The 15115-nt window shown below is 42.7% G+C and overlaps 1 protein-coding gene across 4 annotated transcripts in view; it reads left to right on the top strand.

Moving 5' to 3' along the window:
* The window catches only part of LOC146304823 (FERM and PDZ domain-containing protein 4-like), a 77832-nt gene extending 62730 nt beyond the window's left edge, over positions 1-15102 (top strand). For 3 of the 4 annotated variants that reach the window (XM_084713831.1, XM_084713832.1, XM_084713834.1), the window contains exons 9-16: positions 185-304; positions 1251-1387; positions 2892-3018; positions 6126-6215; positions 6352-6534; positions 6680-6818; positions 8773-9786; positions 10536-15102. In XM_084713831.1, the coding sequence (XP_084569957.1) occupies positions 185-304; positions 1251-1387; positions 2892-3018; positions 6126-6215; positions 6352-6534; positions 6680-6818; positions 8773-9786; positions 10536-13909 (5184 nt within the window). In that variant the 3' untranslated portion in view covers positions 13910-15102. The remainder of the gene's footprint in view (positions 1-184; positions 305-1250; positions 1388-2891; positions 3019-6125; positions 6216-6351; positions 6535-6679; positions 6819-8772; positions 9787-10535) is intronic. The other variant, XM_084713833.1, reaches the window with a different exon arrangement.
* The last annotated feature ends 13 nt before the right edge of the window (positions 15103-15115 follow it).

Raw genomic sequence — 15115 nt, forward strand, 5'->3', positions numbered from 1 at the left:
CAAGACGTAAAAATAGAGGAGCCATTCTGCTGCTTTTGACGCTTACATGTTTGTATTTTGCTGATAATACCATCCACTTTAGTTAAATCAAATTTGGAAGGCAGAACTTTTACTTGCAATGGTTATTTTCATCATAGTATCGCTATTACTTGATTCTTTCCTCCCTCCTTGTCCGTGCGTCCAGGTGACCCAGAGGCCTGGCTGTGACAAGATGAAGTGTTTCTTCAGAGTCAGCTTCGTGCCCAGAGATCCTGTGGAGCTGCTGCGGAGAGACGCTGTGGCATTTGAATACCTCTATGTACAGGTGAGCGAAATCACCCTTGAAGTCCTACAACTAAAAACTAAAACAGCACTGCTATCAGAAAGCCTTTTTCTGCCAGGAAACTGCAGTTATATAAGCCAAATAAATATCACTCTCTCAAAACCAACCAGACTCCATAGGCAAAATCAGTAATTTTACCTTGCAGAACACAGGAGTTGCTGGTCTACTGCTGCGTTGATTAAACTGATATTGTGTGACTTCTGTGTTTTAAAAGGATAGTTTGGATTCAACAAAGTGAGACAATAACAGACAAACTAACAGATGGAGTCAGCGGTGGACAAGAAACTCCTGTGTTCTTGCAAGGTGGAATTACTGATTTTGCTTATGGAGTTTGGTTAGTTTAGACATTTAAGGTGATTACCCATCAGAAAGGCTGTCTGATGGCAAAGTAAAGCAGTGCTCCCCTTCTCTGCTTGCTGTACCTCATACAACCCCACTTCAAATAATCCAACATCCCTCCGCTTTTCTAAAATGTAGTCTATAGACATTTTTCCACAGCAGCCATATTGATATGAAGTAGGTGGTAGATGGTTTAGAAATGTGGTTCTTCAGCTTGTCAAAACAAAAAGCTCATGTGCAAACAATGCCCTCACCTACAGCCATCATTATATAAACTTATTATCACTGAAATAATAAATTGTTTCTCCCTAGGATTCCTCTTGATAATTAGTGACGTGAAATAGCCCGGGAGAAGGAAAGCTAATCATCTTTTCTTGTCAGAGTTCACCGTTTTGTTCCTCAGAGTCCCTCGTCAGGGACTGGAAACTGCATCCCTTTGAAGGAATCTCAAGCCACGAAGGTTGAGAACAGCTTATTTCAGCTCAGTAGGGATGCGCCGCTGCACAAATTGCTCGATGGAGAGATGAAATGCCCTTCACAGTCCCCAAAAACCGGACTTTGGGATTCTTATGTAATTTTGCTTCTGCAGAGTTGTAACGACGTGGTGTTGGAGCGGTTCGGCCCGGAGCTGAAGTACGACGCTGCGCTGCGATTGGCTGCACTGCAGATGTACATCCTCACCATGACAACCAGGCAGAGCCAGAAGGTCTCGCTCAAATACATCCAGTAAGTTTGCGTGTAAATGCAGTTGTAATCAGGGCGTGTGTGTGCTTTTGATACTACAAACATGATGTGGAATGTTAAACTGTTGTATAGCCTGGAGCTGCGCATCAATAATAAATGATTCTCCTCCTCCTTTTCTGAAAGTTTTACAGAAGTTTTGCAGGGATACATTAATTCATTGTCCTATTTTCCTTCCTTGGTTGGAGACATTTTTTTCAAACCACAATTTTCCAGTTAAACAATCAAATCACAGTAGCAGTTGAATGATATCTTTTTATATTAATGCAGATTTTAGCAATTGAATGTTTTTTAGCGTAATGTTTAATTAAAACAGAATGTTCTCTTTAATCAAAATGTGCACCTGAACATTTTGATAAATAAACAAAGTAGCTCCCAAAGTTTTAAAAAGTAAAGCACTGATAGGCTACTACTTCTGACCTGTAACCAATCAGATAATACTGTGGGAGAGACACTGAGTGACGCCACAGAATAATGATGACTACAGACAGAAAGAGAGAGCCAAAGTAGTGCATTTTTAAATTAAAACAATCTGATAGTTTTCCTGGTATTCTGGTGTTTTTTTTTCTGAGATTTTGGATGTCCTTATTTTGTTTTCAGTGCCAAAATTATAGTGTTACTGTTCTGGCCCCATATTATTTTGCAATAATAACCACAGTTATGAGCAAATGCCAACTGCCAAATGCCCTTGCTCCACATTAAACTGCATAGCGATGTTTCTCTCACAGAAATATGCACCGGTCCAGGACACAGGACCTTCTTCCTGTATTTCCTTTATTGCTCAGACACATCTAACCAATAGACGAATAAGTGAACGTTCTCACATGGTGTTTGCAGTGATGCATTTTGGATTTTTCTCCAAAAGTGTGAAAATAAACTGAAACTTTACTGGCACCAATGAAATTCAGATTTCTCATGTGCAGACAGTGTGTTTGGCACTTGAATTTAATTAGGATGAATTATGATGCATTAATCTGAATGAATTTGGGCTTTAAATATGATACAGGAACTAAGAAGAAACATTTTACTAAAACTAATTGAGTGCGAGATTAATATTCTGCTCACAATATTATCATCAGGGCTTGTCATTTTACTGAGGCAGGTTTTCTCTTTAGATGTTAAGCTTTTATTGGTATATTTCCACCCGGCAACATTTCTGTGGTTCAAATCAGGTTGAATTTTATTTATATAAGCCGATATCACATGTCAGATTTTGCCTCAGGAGGCTTTACAGTCTGTATACCTCTGTCCTTCAGGATTCAGGTGAGGAAAACCTCCCCAGTTGTTGGGAAGAATCTCTCACATTTTTTAAACAAAGTTTTATTGAGGGACATTCTTTCCACAGAGAAAGTCATTGTTCTGTTCTGTAACTGACGGCTTGTCCGAGACCAGACATCATCCAATTTCTAGCTTTTGATTTAACCCGGGCTTGGTGGACGTATTTCTTTCTGAGGGTGACTTTATGCCGAAATCAATCTCCTCTCAACAGAAAGGAGTGGGGTCTGTCGCTTTTCCTGCCGCCCGCTGTGCTGTCCAGCATGAAGGAGAAAAACATCAAGAAGGCTCTGACACACATCCTCAAAACCAACCAGAACCTCGTTCCTCCGGGGAAAAAAGTAAGCGGCTCCCTTTGTCTTCCTCTGCCCTTGTTAATAAAATTTCTGACACACGCACACATGCACACAAACACACTGTCTCTTTGTTTTCTGATGCAATATCCTAAAATAGCATCGCTGCCATCCTCAACCTCGCAAAGGTTCTCACCCTTGTCAACCTAAGACCCTTTGTCGGGCCAGACTTTGAATGCTAATGTGGATAACAAGTGCATTGTCAAACTGCGTGCATAATAAGATATTCATATCCACACGCACACATGGCCCAGTCAGGGGCCTCTGATCCAACTTCAGGTGAACTTTTGGGCTCTTTGCGGAACTGCTTTGATGATACAGGCGGCCGGCGTGACCCCCGTATTTCCTCTGACACGTACAAATCAGCAGCCCGCCAAAACAAAATCAGCCCATGCAACAGTTTCACAGTTAGCGAGTGATTTACTATCAGCTGTCATGCAAATAAGGTTGGCTGCAGGTGAATCTCAGAGGAGACACAAACTCTTTCAAACTAAATTATGAACGTTTGTGGATGAGGCCAAAGAAGTTCTGAACATTGGAAATTGGGTATCTGTTACTATATTTATGATATTTTTGCTGCTTTACTTTTCTGTCAGAAAGCCTCCTCTGATGAAACATGGCGTTATTTAAGTCAGACTCTCTCTCTCTGCAACAAATGTTGAGGCGGTGAAATGAACAACAATTCTCATGACATGAAAAGATGAAAATAACAATGAATGACATGCTGTAGCCGTGTACTCAAATTGCACTGGGTTCCATGTTGATGAACGTGGGCCGTGTAGTTTGAGTCGATCCCACATACAAAGTCCTGCTGCCATAAATACTCACCACAATCCCTGCTGAACATTATTTCCTCTTACTTCTAAGAACTACAGAGCCCAGCTGTTTTAGGAAATTACTCTGCCTTTTTTTTTTAAAAATGACACCATAAATTTTTGACCCATTTTTAAAGATTTACATCTGCAGTACTAACGAATGGGGCAGAGTGCCACAGACAGGAGAGGGAAGCAGGAAATTACAGTTGTAGTTTTGCTCTTTCTTATTTTTTTACTATAGAATATCATGTATATTCAGGGTGAAGTCAGTTTAATGAACTCCTCCTTTTACTTTTGGCTTTGAGTTTGTGGCCCAACATCCATTAGGGTTTTAGAGGGATAGTTCGGGCTCACAAAAGTCACAGAATAAAATAATCAAACTAACAGATTGACACAGCAGTAGACCTGCAACTCCTGTGTCCTGTGAGGTAAAAATACTGATTTTGTCAAAGGAGTCTGGTGGCTTTGGAGAGAGCGATATTTGTCTTATAGAACGGCTGTTTCCCTCCACCTCAAAATATCAAAACTATCCCTTTAATATGGTACCATGTATCTCTTGAGGTTGCATTTAAATCTCAGAATAAAATTAGTCGACTGTGTAATCCTGTAATATTTTCCCACCATCAGTCTCAGACATAAAAAGCTAATGAGATGTCTGACCTTACTTGTTGAAAACCAGACATCTCCATTAAAAAAAAAAAAAAAGTCAGTTTGTTTTTATGAAACTCTTGCTCAGTTCTAACCGCCACCTTCCCACAAAACTGAATGAGCAGCGTCTCTTTGGCGAGGGCTGAATGATAACTTCAAGACCGTAATGAGAAAGCTAATTTTGAGCGCCGATGTTTTGAATTGCACGTCAGTTCGCTGGTGCTGCTTGGCTGTATTTCTCCTTAATGAAGAGAGTGAATATCAGCTGCCACCGTGAATGCAGATGATGAACTGGCGCATCAAACTGCTCGGGCTGGGAGGGAAGAGATCAATATCCCTCTAGTATGACTGACATTTTATAGACTTTGTATGCACAAATATAGAGTTCAGGTGTGTTTAGCATGTGCTACGATCCTTCATCCACTACATGAAGATGTGTCAAGTAGATTAAATTGGGCATGGAGCAATGCTAATTTGCCTGCTGATGAATGATGTTGCCTAAACGTTCAGCTTCATCGAACGCTTCATGGCTCAGAGACCACATACATTAAAAGTAATGTTTAGGCTACATGCGTAATTCTACTTTCTGTCACTATTTTAAACATGAATATTAATTCTTCAAGCAATCACACAGGAGCCTGACTTACTTTAACATTATAATATGCTCTGCATCTGCTGGTCTGTGCTGAAAAACTGCAACAGAATACAGAAAAAGGACAAATCGGATTCATGGATTCTCTCTGATGCATGCTGGTGGATTCACCAGAGTCAAACAATAACACAAACTGGGTAAAATTAAGGATTTTACCAGTTTGAGTTTAGATAAATAAAACCCAACTCGAAAAAATTAGAACTATTCTTTTAACTCTGATGATTTTTTAAGTTGTTATAATTGCAGCTTTACATATAACACATACATATACCCATAATTGTGATCATTTTTACAGCCTGACAGAGACAAGATTTTTGAGGGCTGATGCCGATACCGATATTGGGGAGTAAAGAATTCCAATATCCATATATCAGCCAATATTCTGCATTTATAAATAACTATAAATCTATAAAAACACACAAACACAACAACTTCAATAAAGAAATGTACATAAAATGCTACTAACAAACCTAAGAAAACAAAACATAGTGCTGAAATATAGAGACGTTCAAGAGAAGAAAAAAGCCAGCTGCATATAAATAAACGAGGGATAAATAAGAAACACATCATCTGCTCTGTATAGAAGTGAGGATTTAGCAATAAAATATAAAATGCGTCAGGTGCGATACACAGTATATCACATTGCAGTGAAAGCATCAGTACTTTGCAAAAATTCACTTTTGGTACTTCCAAGTTTGAAGTTTGAAAATCTCATCGAGCCTAAATGGCTGGAGAGGCACACGTCCGCACAAGCAAGCCATAAAAAGCACTGCAGCAGAGCCGCTCCTCAGATTCTGATCAGATTTAAATGATATGATGGGATATAATGGAAAATCAGCGGCCCAGATCAAAATGGCCTGAGAGTGCTTTACGTCCCGACATCAGAAGACAAATAGAGTCCGTCTGTTCAGGTTGAAGTGATTTCTTTTCAAATGCTTCCTAATGTATTTCACTTCTGTCTTTTCTGTCTCCCTGTGCAGCTGACTGCTCTGCAGGCCAAGGTGCATTACCTGAGGTACCTCAGCGAACTCAGACTCTATGGAGGGAGGGAGTTCAAATCAATACTTTTGGTAAGACCATTAGTTCCAGAGAGGATCTGTAAAAGTTTGAGAGGAAACTTGAGTTTGGTTTAGAGCTATATCTCTATATCTATATTTTTTAATTCATTTTAAATGTCATTATCTGCATACGCACTACTCTCTGTAGCAAGGGGAGAAACAGACAGACGTGACGCTGTTAGTGGGCCCACGTTACGGCATCAGCCATGTCATCAACGCCCGGACCAACCTGGTGGCCCTACTGGCCGACTTCAGCCACGTCAACCGCATAGAGATCCTCACTGAGGATGAGACCAACGTCCGACTAGAGCTGCACGTTCTGGACGTCAGGGTGAGCACAGCTCTGTCTGAAAACAGAAGTCCAGGATATTATTTTGTCCCACACAGTTTATAGCATCTGTTTTGTTTCTTCCACATCCTTCCACCCATTCTTCCCTCCTTCCTCTCCCTCCTCTCCCTTTGTTTTTTTGTCACAGCCCATCACCCTGATCATGGAGTCGAGTGATGCAATGAACCTGGCCTGTATAACAGCAGGCTACTATCGCCTCCTGGTGGACGCAAGGAGATCTATCTTCAGCATGCCCCACTGCAACAGCACTGGAGGGGATGACAGCAGTGAGTTATTACTGACTATGCGTGTGTGGTCAAGATAATATAGATTAAAAAAAATAATGAAAGCACAGGTCACTCCAGGCAGTGTTTATTTTCACTGACTAATGCCATAGTTTTTTCACAAAAACTAATTTTTGATGACAGAAACTTTGACACTTTGATCATATATCATACACATAAATTTAAACAAGATTGATTGCCATGTTAAAGATAATAACTTTAAGTTTCATTGTCCTCAAATTATAATGTGTAAAGCAAAAAGAAGAATGCACATTTGAACAAAGGTAGAGCACTTGATGTTTAACTTAAAGTAAACCTAGACTAAAATATGACTGAAAGTAAATGGCATTTTAGTCAAAAGACTATGACTAAAACTAAATCAAAATTTGCTGTCAAAATTAACACTGCCTCCAAGTTATGGCACTTATTTATACAAAAATACAATCTTCACGCTGTCTGGCAGGAGGTAATTTTCTCTCATTAAAGCTATTAGCTCTTATCCAGCTGTTATTGTCTGAAGAACAGATGATCTGACATGTTTGAACAAAGCCTTTGTCCACGAAATGCAGTAGAAAAGCACACTGCACAGCATAAAAACTGACAATGTCAAGATGTCATTCACAGTTCAAAGTTTACAGTCGGTGTTTGAATCTTTTCAAGTGAAATGATTTGCATTTGGATGAGAAAATGTGTGTTTTTCCAATATGGTTTTACTTGAATCATCAGTGTTGTAGAAACAAGTGGCAAGATCTTTGCCCTGGTAAAACACTCCATTTAAAACTAGGGATGGCTCAATACCACTTTTTTATGTGCAGTACCAATACTGAGTATCTGCCAATAACAATCCCATACCACCTTTTTTTCTCTCTTGTACAACTAAGCTGGAAATCATGCATTTATGAGGATGCACTTTTAAACCTAGCCATTTAAAAAACATCAAACTCAAACTGAGAAACAAATATTCTGCTCCCATGAAGGACAAAATACATAGCCAAAGTTTTGCAGCCCTATACTGGAGATAATTTCCTTTTCTTCTGCAGATAAACTAAAATATTTGAGATTTAGAAACCCCCAACAAACAGGTATTGCAAAAATTGTTCACAGTGAACTGTGAACCTGATTTGTTATCATTTGGGTGCTTGAGTTTAATGAGTTGAACAACAGATGTTTAAATGTCTAAAACTCAAAAATTCAAGCTTATCTAAAGAAAGAAATTATCTCAATAATACTTTATTAGTTGGTTAAACTTTGTCAGGGCTCCGAACTCGAAAATAAGTGAGTCACCTTGTCTTTTTGTGTTATCTCAAGTTTTTCATTATAACAGTGCAGTTATGCAATACCCCTGCTTCTATTTTTAACACTGTTTTGCACAGAATATTTAACAGCATTTTTGATTGTTCATCGTCATTCAAACATTCAGAATGATATAAATAAATGCATAAATTGCACTCACTTTCTCACTCAACCCCACACAGCTGACAGGATGACAGCGCTGCTGACAGGTTTCACTCATATTCTGGCTACATGACACATGCTGCTCACGGGTGTTACACATCTCTCTTTACGCCACGTCTCTCAAAATATAGTTAAGAATTTATGTGATAGTTTAGGCTAATAGATCGTATCAGATTGTACTTATTTTTTTCAAGCCAGTGATTTTGGCCAGTGTCTGACAGATACTAACACCGAGTATGGGATCGGTGCCATCCCTAAATAAAATCATTAAAAGATGTTAAGATAGTTGATGAATGCCCTTGCTCTCACACATTTTGGAAGGAAAAGACTTGGTGCTGGATTATATGGCTTAAAAATTGATGCTTTACAGTGCAGTATAAAACCTCAAAAGTCTTGAAGTGAAGCACTCAAAAGTCTAGTGAAGAAGCCCCTTTAAAATTTAATCAACATAAAATATAAAACACATAAAAGTAATAACACCTTGTATTGCTGCTATCTGCAGGTCAGGATCGTGTCCTGGAGTGGCCATACAGCACATCTTTGGGGGACGAGGAACAATCACCCGGCCAGGACGAGGTCTACAACAGAGACTCTGAGTATTCAGGCAACGGGCAGAGAGAAAACAGCATCTCTCCTTACTTCCACAAACCCCAAAATCCTGACCTGGAGACACGGAGAAGTCCGTTGCCCCCTCCTCTTCCCCCAGCTACAAGACACAAACCTCAAGAGTCACCTCGGAGCGCCAAAGTGTCATTTATTTTCGGGGGTGATCCGCCCTTGAACAAGGCTAAGAACTTAGGCTATGAAAGACTGCTGGAGAGCCCTGAGGTGCCCGAGCACAGAGCGCCCTACTTGCACAACAACACAGACTTTCGGCCACAGGACAGGGTGCCATTTCAGTTCAGTGGTCTGACGCATGTCTATAGTAACATTATAAGCGAGGAAGGCGGTGAAGAACCACTGCTGAGGGATCTGTTTTATCGTGACACAACCGATGACGCCGAGGATGATGACGACGCTTCTTGTGAAGAGGACTCCACAGGGGGGACGCCAGTGGGTGACGAAAGAGGAGGAGGTGATGCAAACTGTGGTAACCAAGGAGGAGGTTTGCCTACAGCAGCAGGCAAAGCTACTTTCCTCACGCTTTCTGGTTCTACCGATGACATCATCGACCTGACATCACTGCCGCCTCCTGAGGGAGACGATGGCGTCGACGATGAGGAGGACGACACGCTGCTACAGACACTCAACCTCGCGATTGCAGCCCCACCGCCAGGCTTTCGGGACAGTTCAGACGAGGACACAGCCCCCGAGGGAAGGCCGCTAAGCACGTGTGACAATGATGACATCCCAGTATCGTTAATTGATGCCGTCCCAACACATGGGGAGGGGGAAGGGAGCAGGGGAGGGGAGAGGAGGCTGGACAGTGCAGTCATGAACACGCTACAGGCACTGGAGGCTCTGTCTGTCTCTGAACAGAGGCCTCCCCCGCCACCACCCAACAGTAACAATCCAGGTCTGTTGAATACTAATGCAAGCACAGTAATGTTTGATCACATCATTTGTCTCTTTGTTGAGTATTTTTTTTTCCAGACCTTTTATTTTTGTGCATTTTGTCAGAGAAAATATTTGTCTTTCTATGTCCATGACACCACAACAGAAACTTGTATAAATTTCTAAAATATACGATCTCATTAATTGCAAATATAGATAGCAGAATAGGTGGACAGAACTCCCAGGTCTGAAAAGTGAAGCCAATGTTGCATTGCAGCCAGGCTGCCGTCTTCATGTTTCCAGTTCCAAAGCCTTCTGAAACTCAGCTCAAACTGTAACACTAGGCAGTGCTGATAAATAATGGATCAATATTCTTTCACAACATTGTTTATTTCTTGCCTAAAATGTTTTCAGAAACCTATCATAGTGTGCCGTTTGTTGCTGTAATATGGGAAAGATGGCAACCAGTCATTATTTCCAGCTGAACACACAAGCTAAAAGCAAGCACCGCCCAAGTTGTATTACATCACCGACCAGCTGCACACTGTTGTTTATACTGTGCATGCACTGTTTGCAAAAACCAAGATGACAACCACCATAATGCCAAACATGAGGGTTCAGAACAGTTGTCCACAAACCAATGGAGGATGTTACTGTGGCTACATCCACTTACTCTATTGTCTATGATAAATTTTCAGTACAATACACTTTTAACAGAAGTTAACTTTTAAATGAATAACCCATATTAACTTTGTATCTCTTATCCTCTAGGTGTTTACACATCTCGAGGCTTTAGCCCAGAGTCGTCTTCAGATTCTGGCAACGAGACCAACTCCTCAGAGATGACTGAAATCTCTGAGCTGGCTGCTACTCACAGGCTCAGCGAGAGCCACATGCGTCTTCTGGTAGCCACGAGGGAAGGGTACCAACCTTTGCTTGAAGAGAAAACAGAATTCCCCGTCTCACCCAGTACAGGAGGAACGACACAGAAGAAACCCCGTAGTCCAACACGGCACCTTCAACCTCCAGCAGTTCCTCCAAGACGGAGCCCCCAGCCAGACGCCGCATCGTCAGGGCCAGACAGCTTGGACGTGAGGTCCCAGACTAACCTGTCATCCACTCTCCAACGCCCAAGTTCCACCACACCAGGAGGCAAGCATCACAAAAAGTCTGCAGACTCCAGTGGGAAGTATAACACCTTCAGCACAAGGGAAGGGTATCGAGGTGAGAGTGGTGGGAACCGCATCCGCTTTGACTTGGACCAGCGCACTTCATTCTGTGAGCGAGGGGAAAGTCAAAGGAGACAGAATTCTTTTTTAGGAGAAAACTCGGCAGCCGAGGGCCTTGCAATGAACAGCCTCCCCCGTGACCATCACAGAATTCCCCGCCCTCCTTCCTCTACCTCCGATCATCTCTTGGATGTTGTAAACATAGGGGACTGTGGTGCTGATAATGGAGCCGGGGCTGTTGAACAAGATGAGCATCTAGTTGTAGCATCATTGCTGTCCCCAACCAAAAAATCCAGACCAGGGGGGTCTGACCAGGGATCAGACATACAAAGTGACCATCCGCCAATGTCTAGACAGCAGAGTGTTGCACGGTTGTGTGAGTACCATCTAGCTAAAAGGATTTCAAATTTGCAAGGAGAGGCCCACAGTTCGCTGCAGGGTTCTCTGTGTTCATCACTAGATGCTGGTGGCAGCACGAACAGTAGCGCCTGTGCCACCCCAACTGACTCACCCCTAGGCCCTGGTGCAGTTGAATCAAAGCACCACCATTTGCAAAGGCACCCACTTTCTAGTTCCTCCTCCTCATTACTCAGGGTGCTAAACTATGAAGATAACAAACCTGGAATCCCTCGTGGCATCCCTGGCCAAAGTACTCAGGGAAAAGACCTCCATCCTCACGCAGACCCTGCCCTCCTTCGGAAAATGTTGCCCAACATTCACCCTCCCGGTCCTGGGGCTGAACCAGGCCGCCCCTCCTCAGCCACACCATCTAAGCATAAAGAGACCACAGGTACTGGAAGCAAGAGGCCCCACAATGACCTACATGCCAAACAACAGGCCTGTTTGAAGGGACTGAACCAAAAGGAAGGTAGTGAGGCCTACAGACAACTGATTAACTATCTAACAGTCAGCCAGATGCATCAGGGAGGGAAGCTGCACAGTGCAGGCATGGGAGGGGCAGTGAAAAAGGACACCAGGCGCTTTATCACTAGCAACCCTCAACTTGTTGAAATGGTTAAGAATAGGGGGAATACCATTGGTCGCTGCCCATGTATGCCTTCCTCCGTATCATCCCCATTCCTCAGCCCAAATTTAGTAAACCCTAATATGGCCAACATGCAGCTGGCAAATAAAAATCCACGGGCATACCATTCAGCCACACTTCCAGCCAAACTCAAGAGAAGTCCTGACATGCATGCTCAGAGACTAAACGACAGTCTAGATTTCAGGCCAGCTACTGCTGAGAGGAGAAGCTCATTTTCTGGCCTGGAGGAACTAGAGAGGAGTGGTATGGACCCAGACCACTTGCTGTCACTGTATAAGAGAGAGGGCTGTATCAGCCGTGATGGGGGATTCATTGCAGGTGGAAATCGCGAGGGTGGGGGTACCACTAACCGTCCTCCACCTCGGTCAAGAAGCCAACCTAGTAGCAACACAGAGGACTGGTTCAGATCAGACCCGAGAGCAAAGCATGCAGTTCGTCAGTCTCCTCATCCCCGTCCTAATGATTCTCTTTGTTTCTCTGCTGCCCCCAGTGTAAGTGGTCAACGTGCAGATCTCAACACCATCACACTAGGAAGGGGAGACCATCCGTCAGCTTTTGTCAGGCAGGCATCTACTGGAAATAGGGCTTGCGTTACATCTCCAACTCCCAACCCACAATCTCCACCTCCTCCACCACCACCCCCGCCACCTCCTCCGTTGCCTGTTCCCGGGCAAGCCAATGCTAGCTCCAGCAACTCAGGATGCATGCAGAATTCAATCCATTCCATCCAGTCCCGGCCAAATCAGAACCACGTTCAGGCCATTACCCCAACCCTGCCACAGACAGATCCCTTCAGCAATAACCTGCAAAGGGGCCGGGAGCTCAAACGCAGCTCCAGCAATGTGACCGCTAGTTCTGGTAGTGTGGAAGTACTGTTTGATAAGCCCACCCGCAGCCGGAGCCAGCAGCCCTTGACACCGTCTGTGCCCCAGCAAGGTGAGACCAAAGTCCAGAGGAGGCCAACGAGGAAGCGGCTCTCCAAGAGCTACTCCCAAGGCTCTGTAGCTTCCCACACCACGTGCTGGTCTACAGGCAATAGGGTGGACAGTAGAAGGGCGTCTGTGGCGTTTCCATTACAGAAAGACGCTAAACACATGAAGGGCTCTCAAAAGCTGGACACCAGTCCCTGGAGATGCAATGGGCCTTTTAGCTACTGTTTCTTTAAACGCAAGAGCGAGGGTGAGGAGGATGAGATAGAGTGGGAGAGGCCCAGACGAAGCCGTGGTGGGAGCGATATCGATGACAGTGCTGCTGCAGCCATATTGCCCTGTGGCTCAGCAGTGGACGCGGCTGGGGAGCAGCTGTATGGGGAGGTCCTCAATAACATGAGCTTCAGTGACCGTCTCGCACGAATCAACGCGCTCAAAGACCGCATGTATGGCTTCCCTTCCGGCTTCACTGATGTCCGCCGTGACGCCAGTGAGCTCATTGCACTGGTGAGATCCAGCGTAGGTCGCTGCGATCGTGGACCCCAGATGCCTATCCAGGATGTATCCCAGTACAAGCAGCTCCTCTCCGTCGAGTCGAAAGAATTGGGCCGGGCGTGCCGGAGGATGGCACAGGCCCACGGCAGTCCTGAGGAGATGCTGCTAGCTGTAACTTGTAGCTTCCAGGTGCTATGCTGTCTCTGCGAAGCTTGCATGTGTCTGGTTCGGGGACTCGGAGCCTCGGCCTCACACCAGCAGAGAGAGGTTGTGGCAAAGGTTGATGAAGTCGTTATGAACTATATCTGTTTGCTCAAAGCGGCTGAGGCTGCCACCGTGGGAGCACCAGGGGAGCACAGTGTGAAAGCCCTGGTCCGCCACTCCAGTACCATGTCGGCCATTGCTAACGCACTCACCCGCTCCCTTAAAACGCTGCTTAGCAAGTAGAGGCTACTCCTTATGCTTTATAGTGTGGCCTACACAGTCAATAGAAGTCTGTCTTTAAGCATCTTGCTGTTTTTGAGTCTGCTGGAAGTCATATCTTTCATATAAGCTCTAGATGGTCTCCATATCAAAATCAATAATGTGTACAACTCATTACAGTTAGACTTAATGTTAAAGTTAAATAAAACTCACACTGAAACATTAGTAAGATGCTGAAAGGCAGTCCCATCTGACTGCACTTGCTTTTTCTGATGACAATATTGTAATGTATATTTACAAAGCCATACTGTCACAGAACTTTGTAATATGATATGTACCTAATAGATACCCTTTTACTTGTGCATTATGTAACTTATTTAAAAAAAATGTAAATAATGTACATAAATACAATATAATTATATTATTTGCTGTAGCAGTTTCAAGAAGCCATTGAGTATTCAGCTTAATTTGCTCTAATATTGTACAGGGCTGGAGTGAATTCACTTTGAGTGCAATCAGTTCATAAAAGTGCAGTTTTACTACGGATGTTTATAGTTGTGATTATAATTATTTAAGTAAAAAATGTAATGTAAGTAAAACATGTGTCACTGTCAGTCCAGTGAGGAAATTGTTGCTATTATTTTATTCACACGATAAAAATATGAGGTTGAATTTCTGAATGACTGTTAAAAAAGTGAACTGATTTCAACCCTGTTGTATTAAAAGGCAGTTTTTATTTTTTGCAAGATGAGAGGAACATTTGTTATGAATGTTGAAAATACAGGGACATTGAAATTGCACTGCATATACCACTGCTTCATATTTTAGCACACAGATTATTTTCAGATAAAAAATAATAACAGTAAATAATAAAGTATCCCCCCAAAACTATAATAATAATATAATATTAACATTTTAGATTTTAAAAATATTTATTAAGAACTATTTCAGATTGACACTGTGTTAATTATATATGATTATTTTGAAGTTTTTGTGTTTTATTATCATCTGTTTTGGAATAAGTTCTGTGCTTGGATGATTTATTATTTCACATTATGTATCAAGATGCAGTTATGTCTCTTGACAAGAAATTCAGTTCCTGTCTTTTTTTTTTTCGATAATCCACAAATCTATTAAAACATTTTACAGATATTTTATGTCTGTTGGTTTGACTGGTTCACTGTGACATGCAGTCAGCACTGATGTGTTCCAAACGTTATTCCATCCTAG

Source organism: Lutjanus erythropterus, chromosome 24 (genome assembly GCF_056507025.1).
Source record: "Lutjanus erythropterus isolate fLutEry1 chromosome 24, fLutEry1.hap2, whole genome shotgun sequence".
Lineage (NCBI taxonomy): Eukaryota > Metazoa > Chordata > Actinopteri > Lutjaniformes > Lutjanidae > Lutjanus > Lutjanus erythropterus.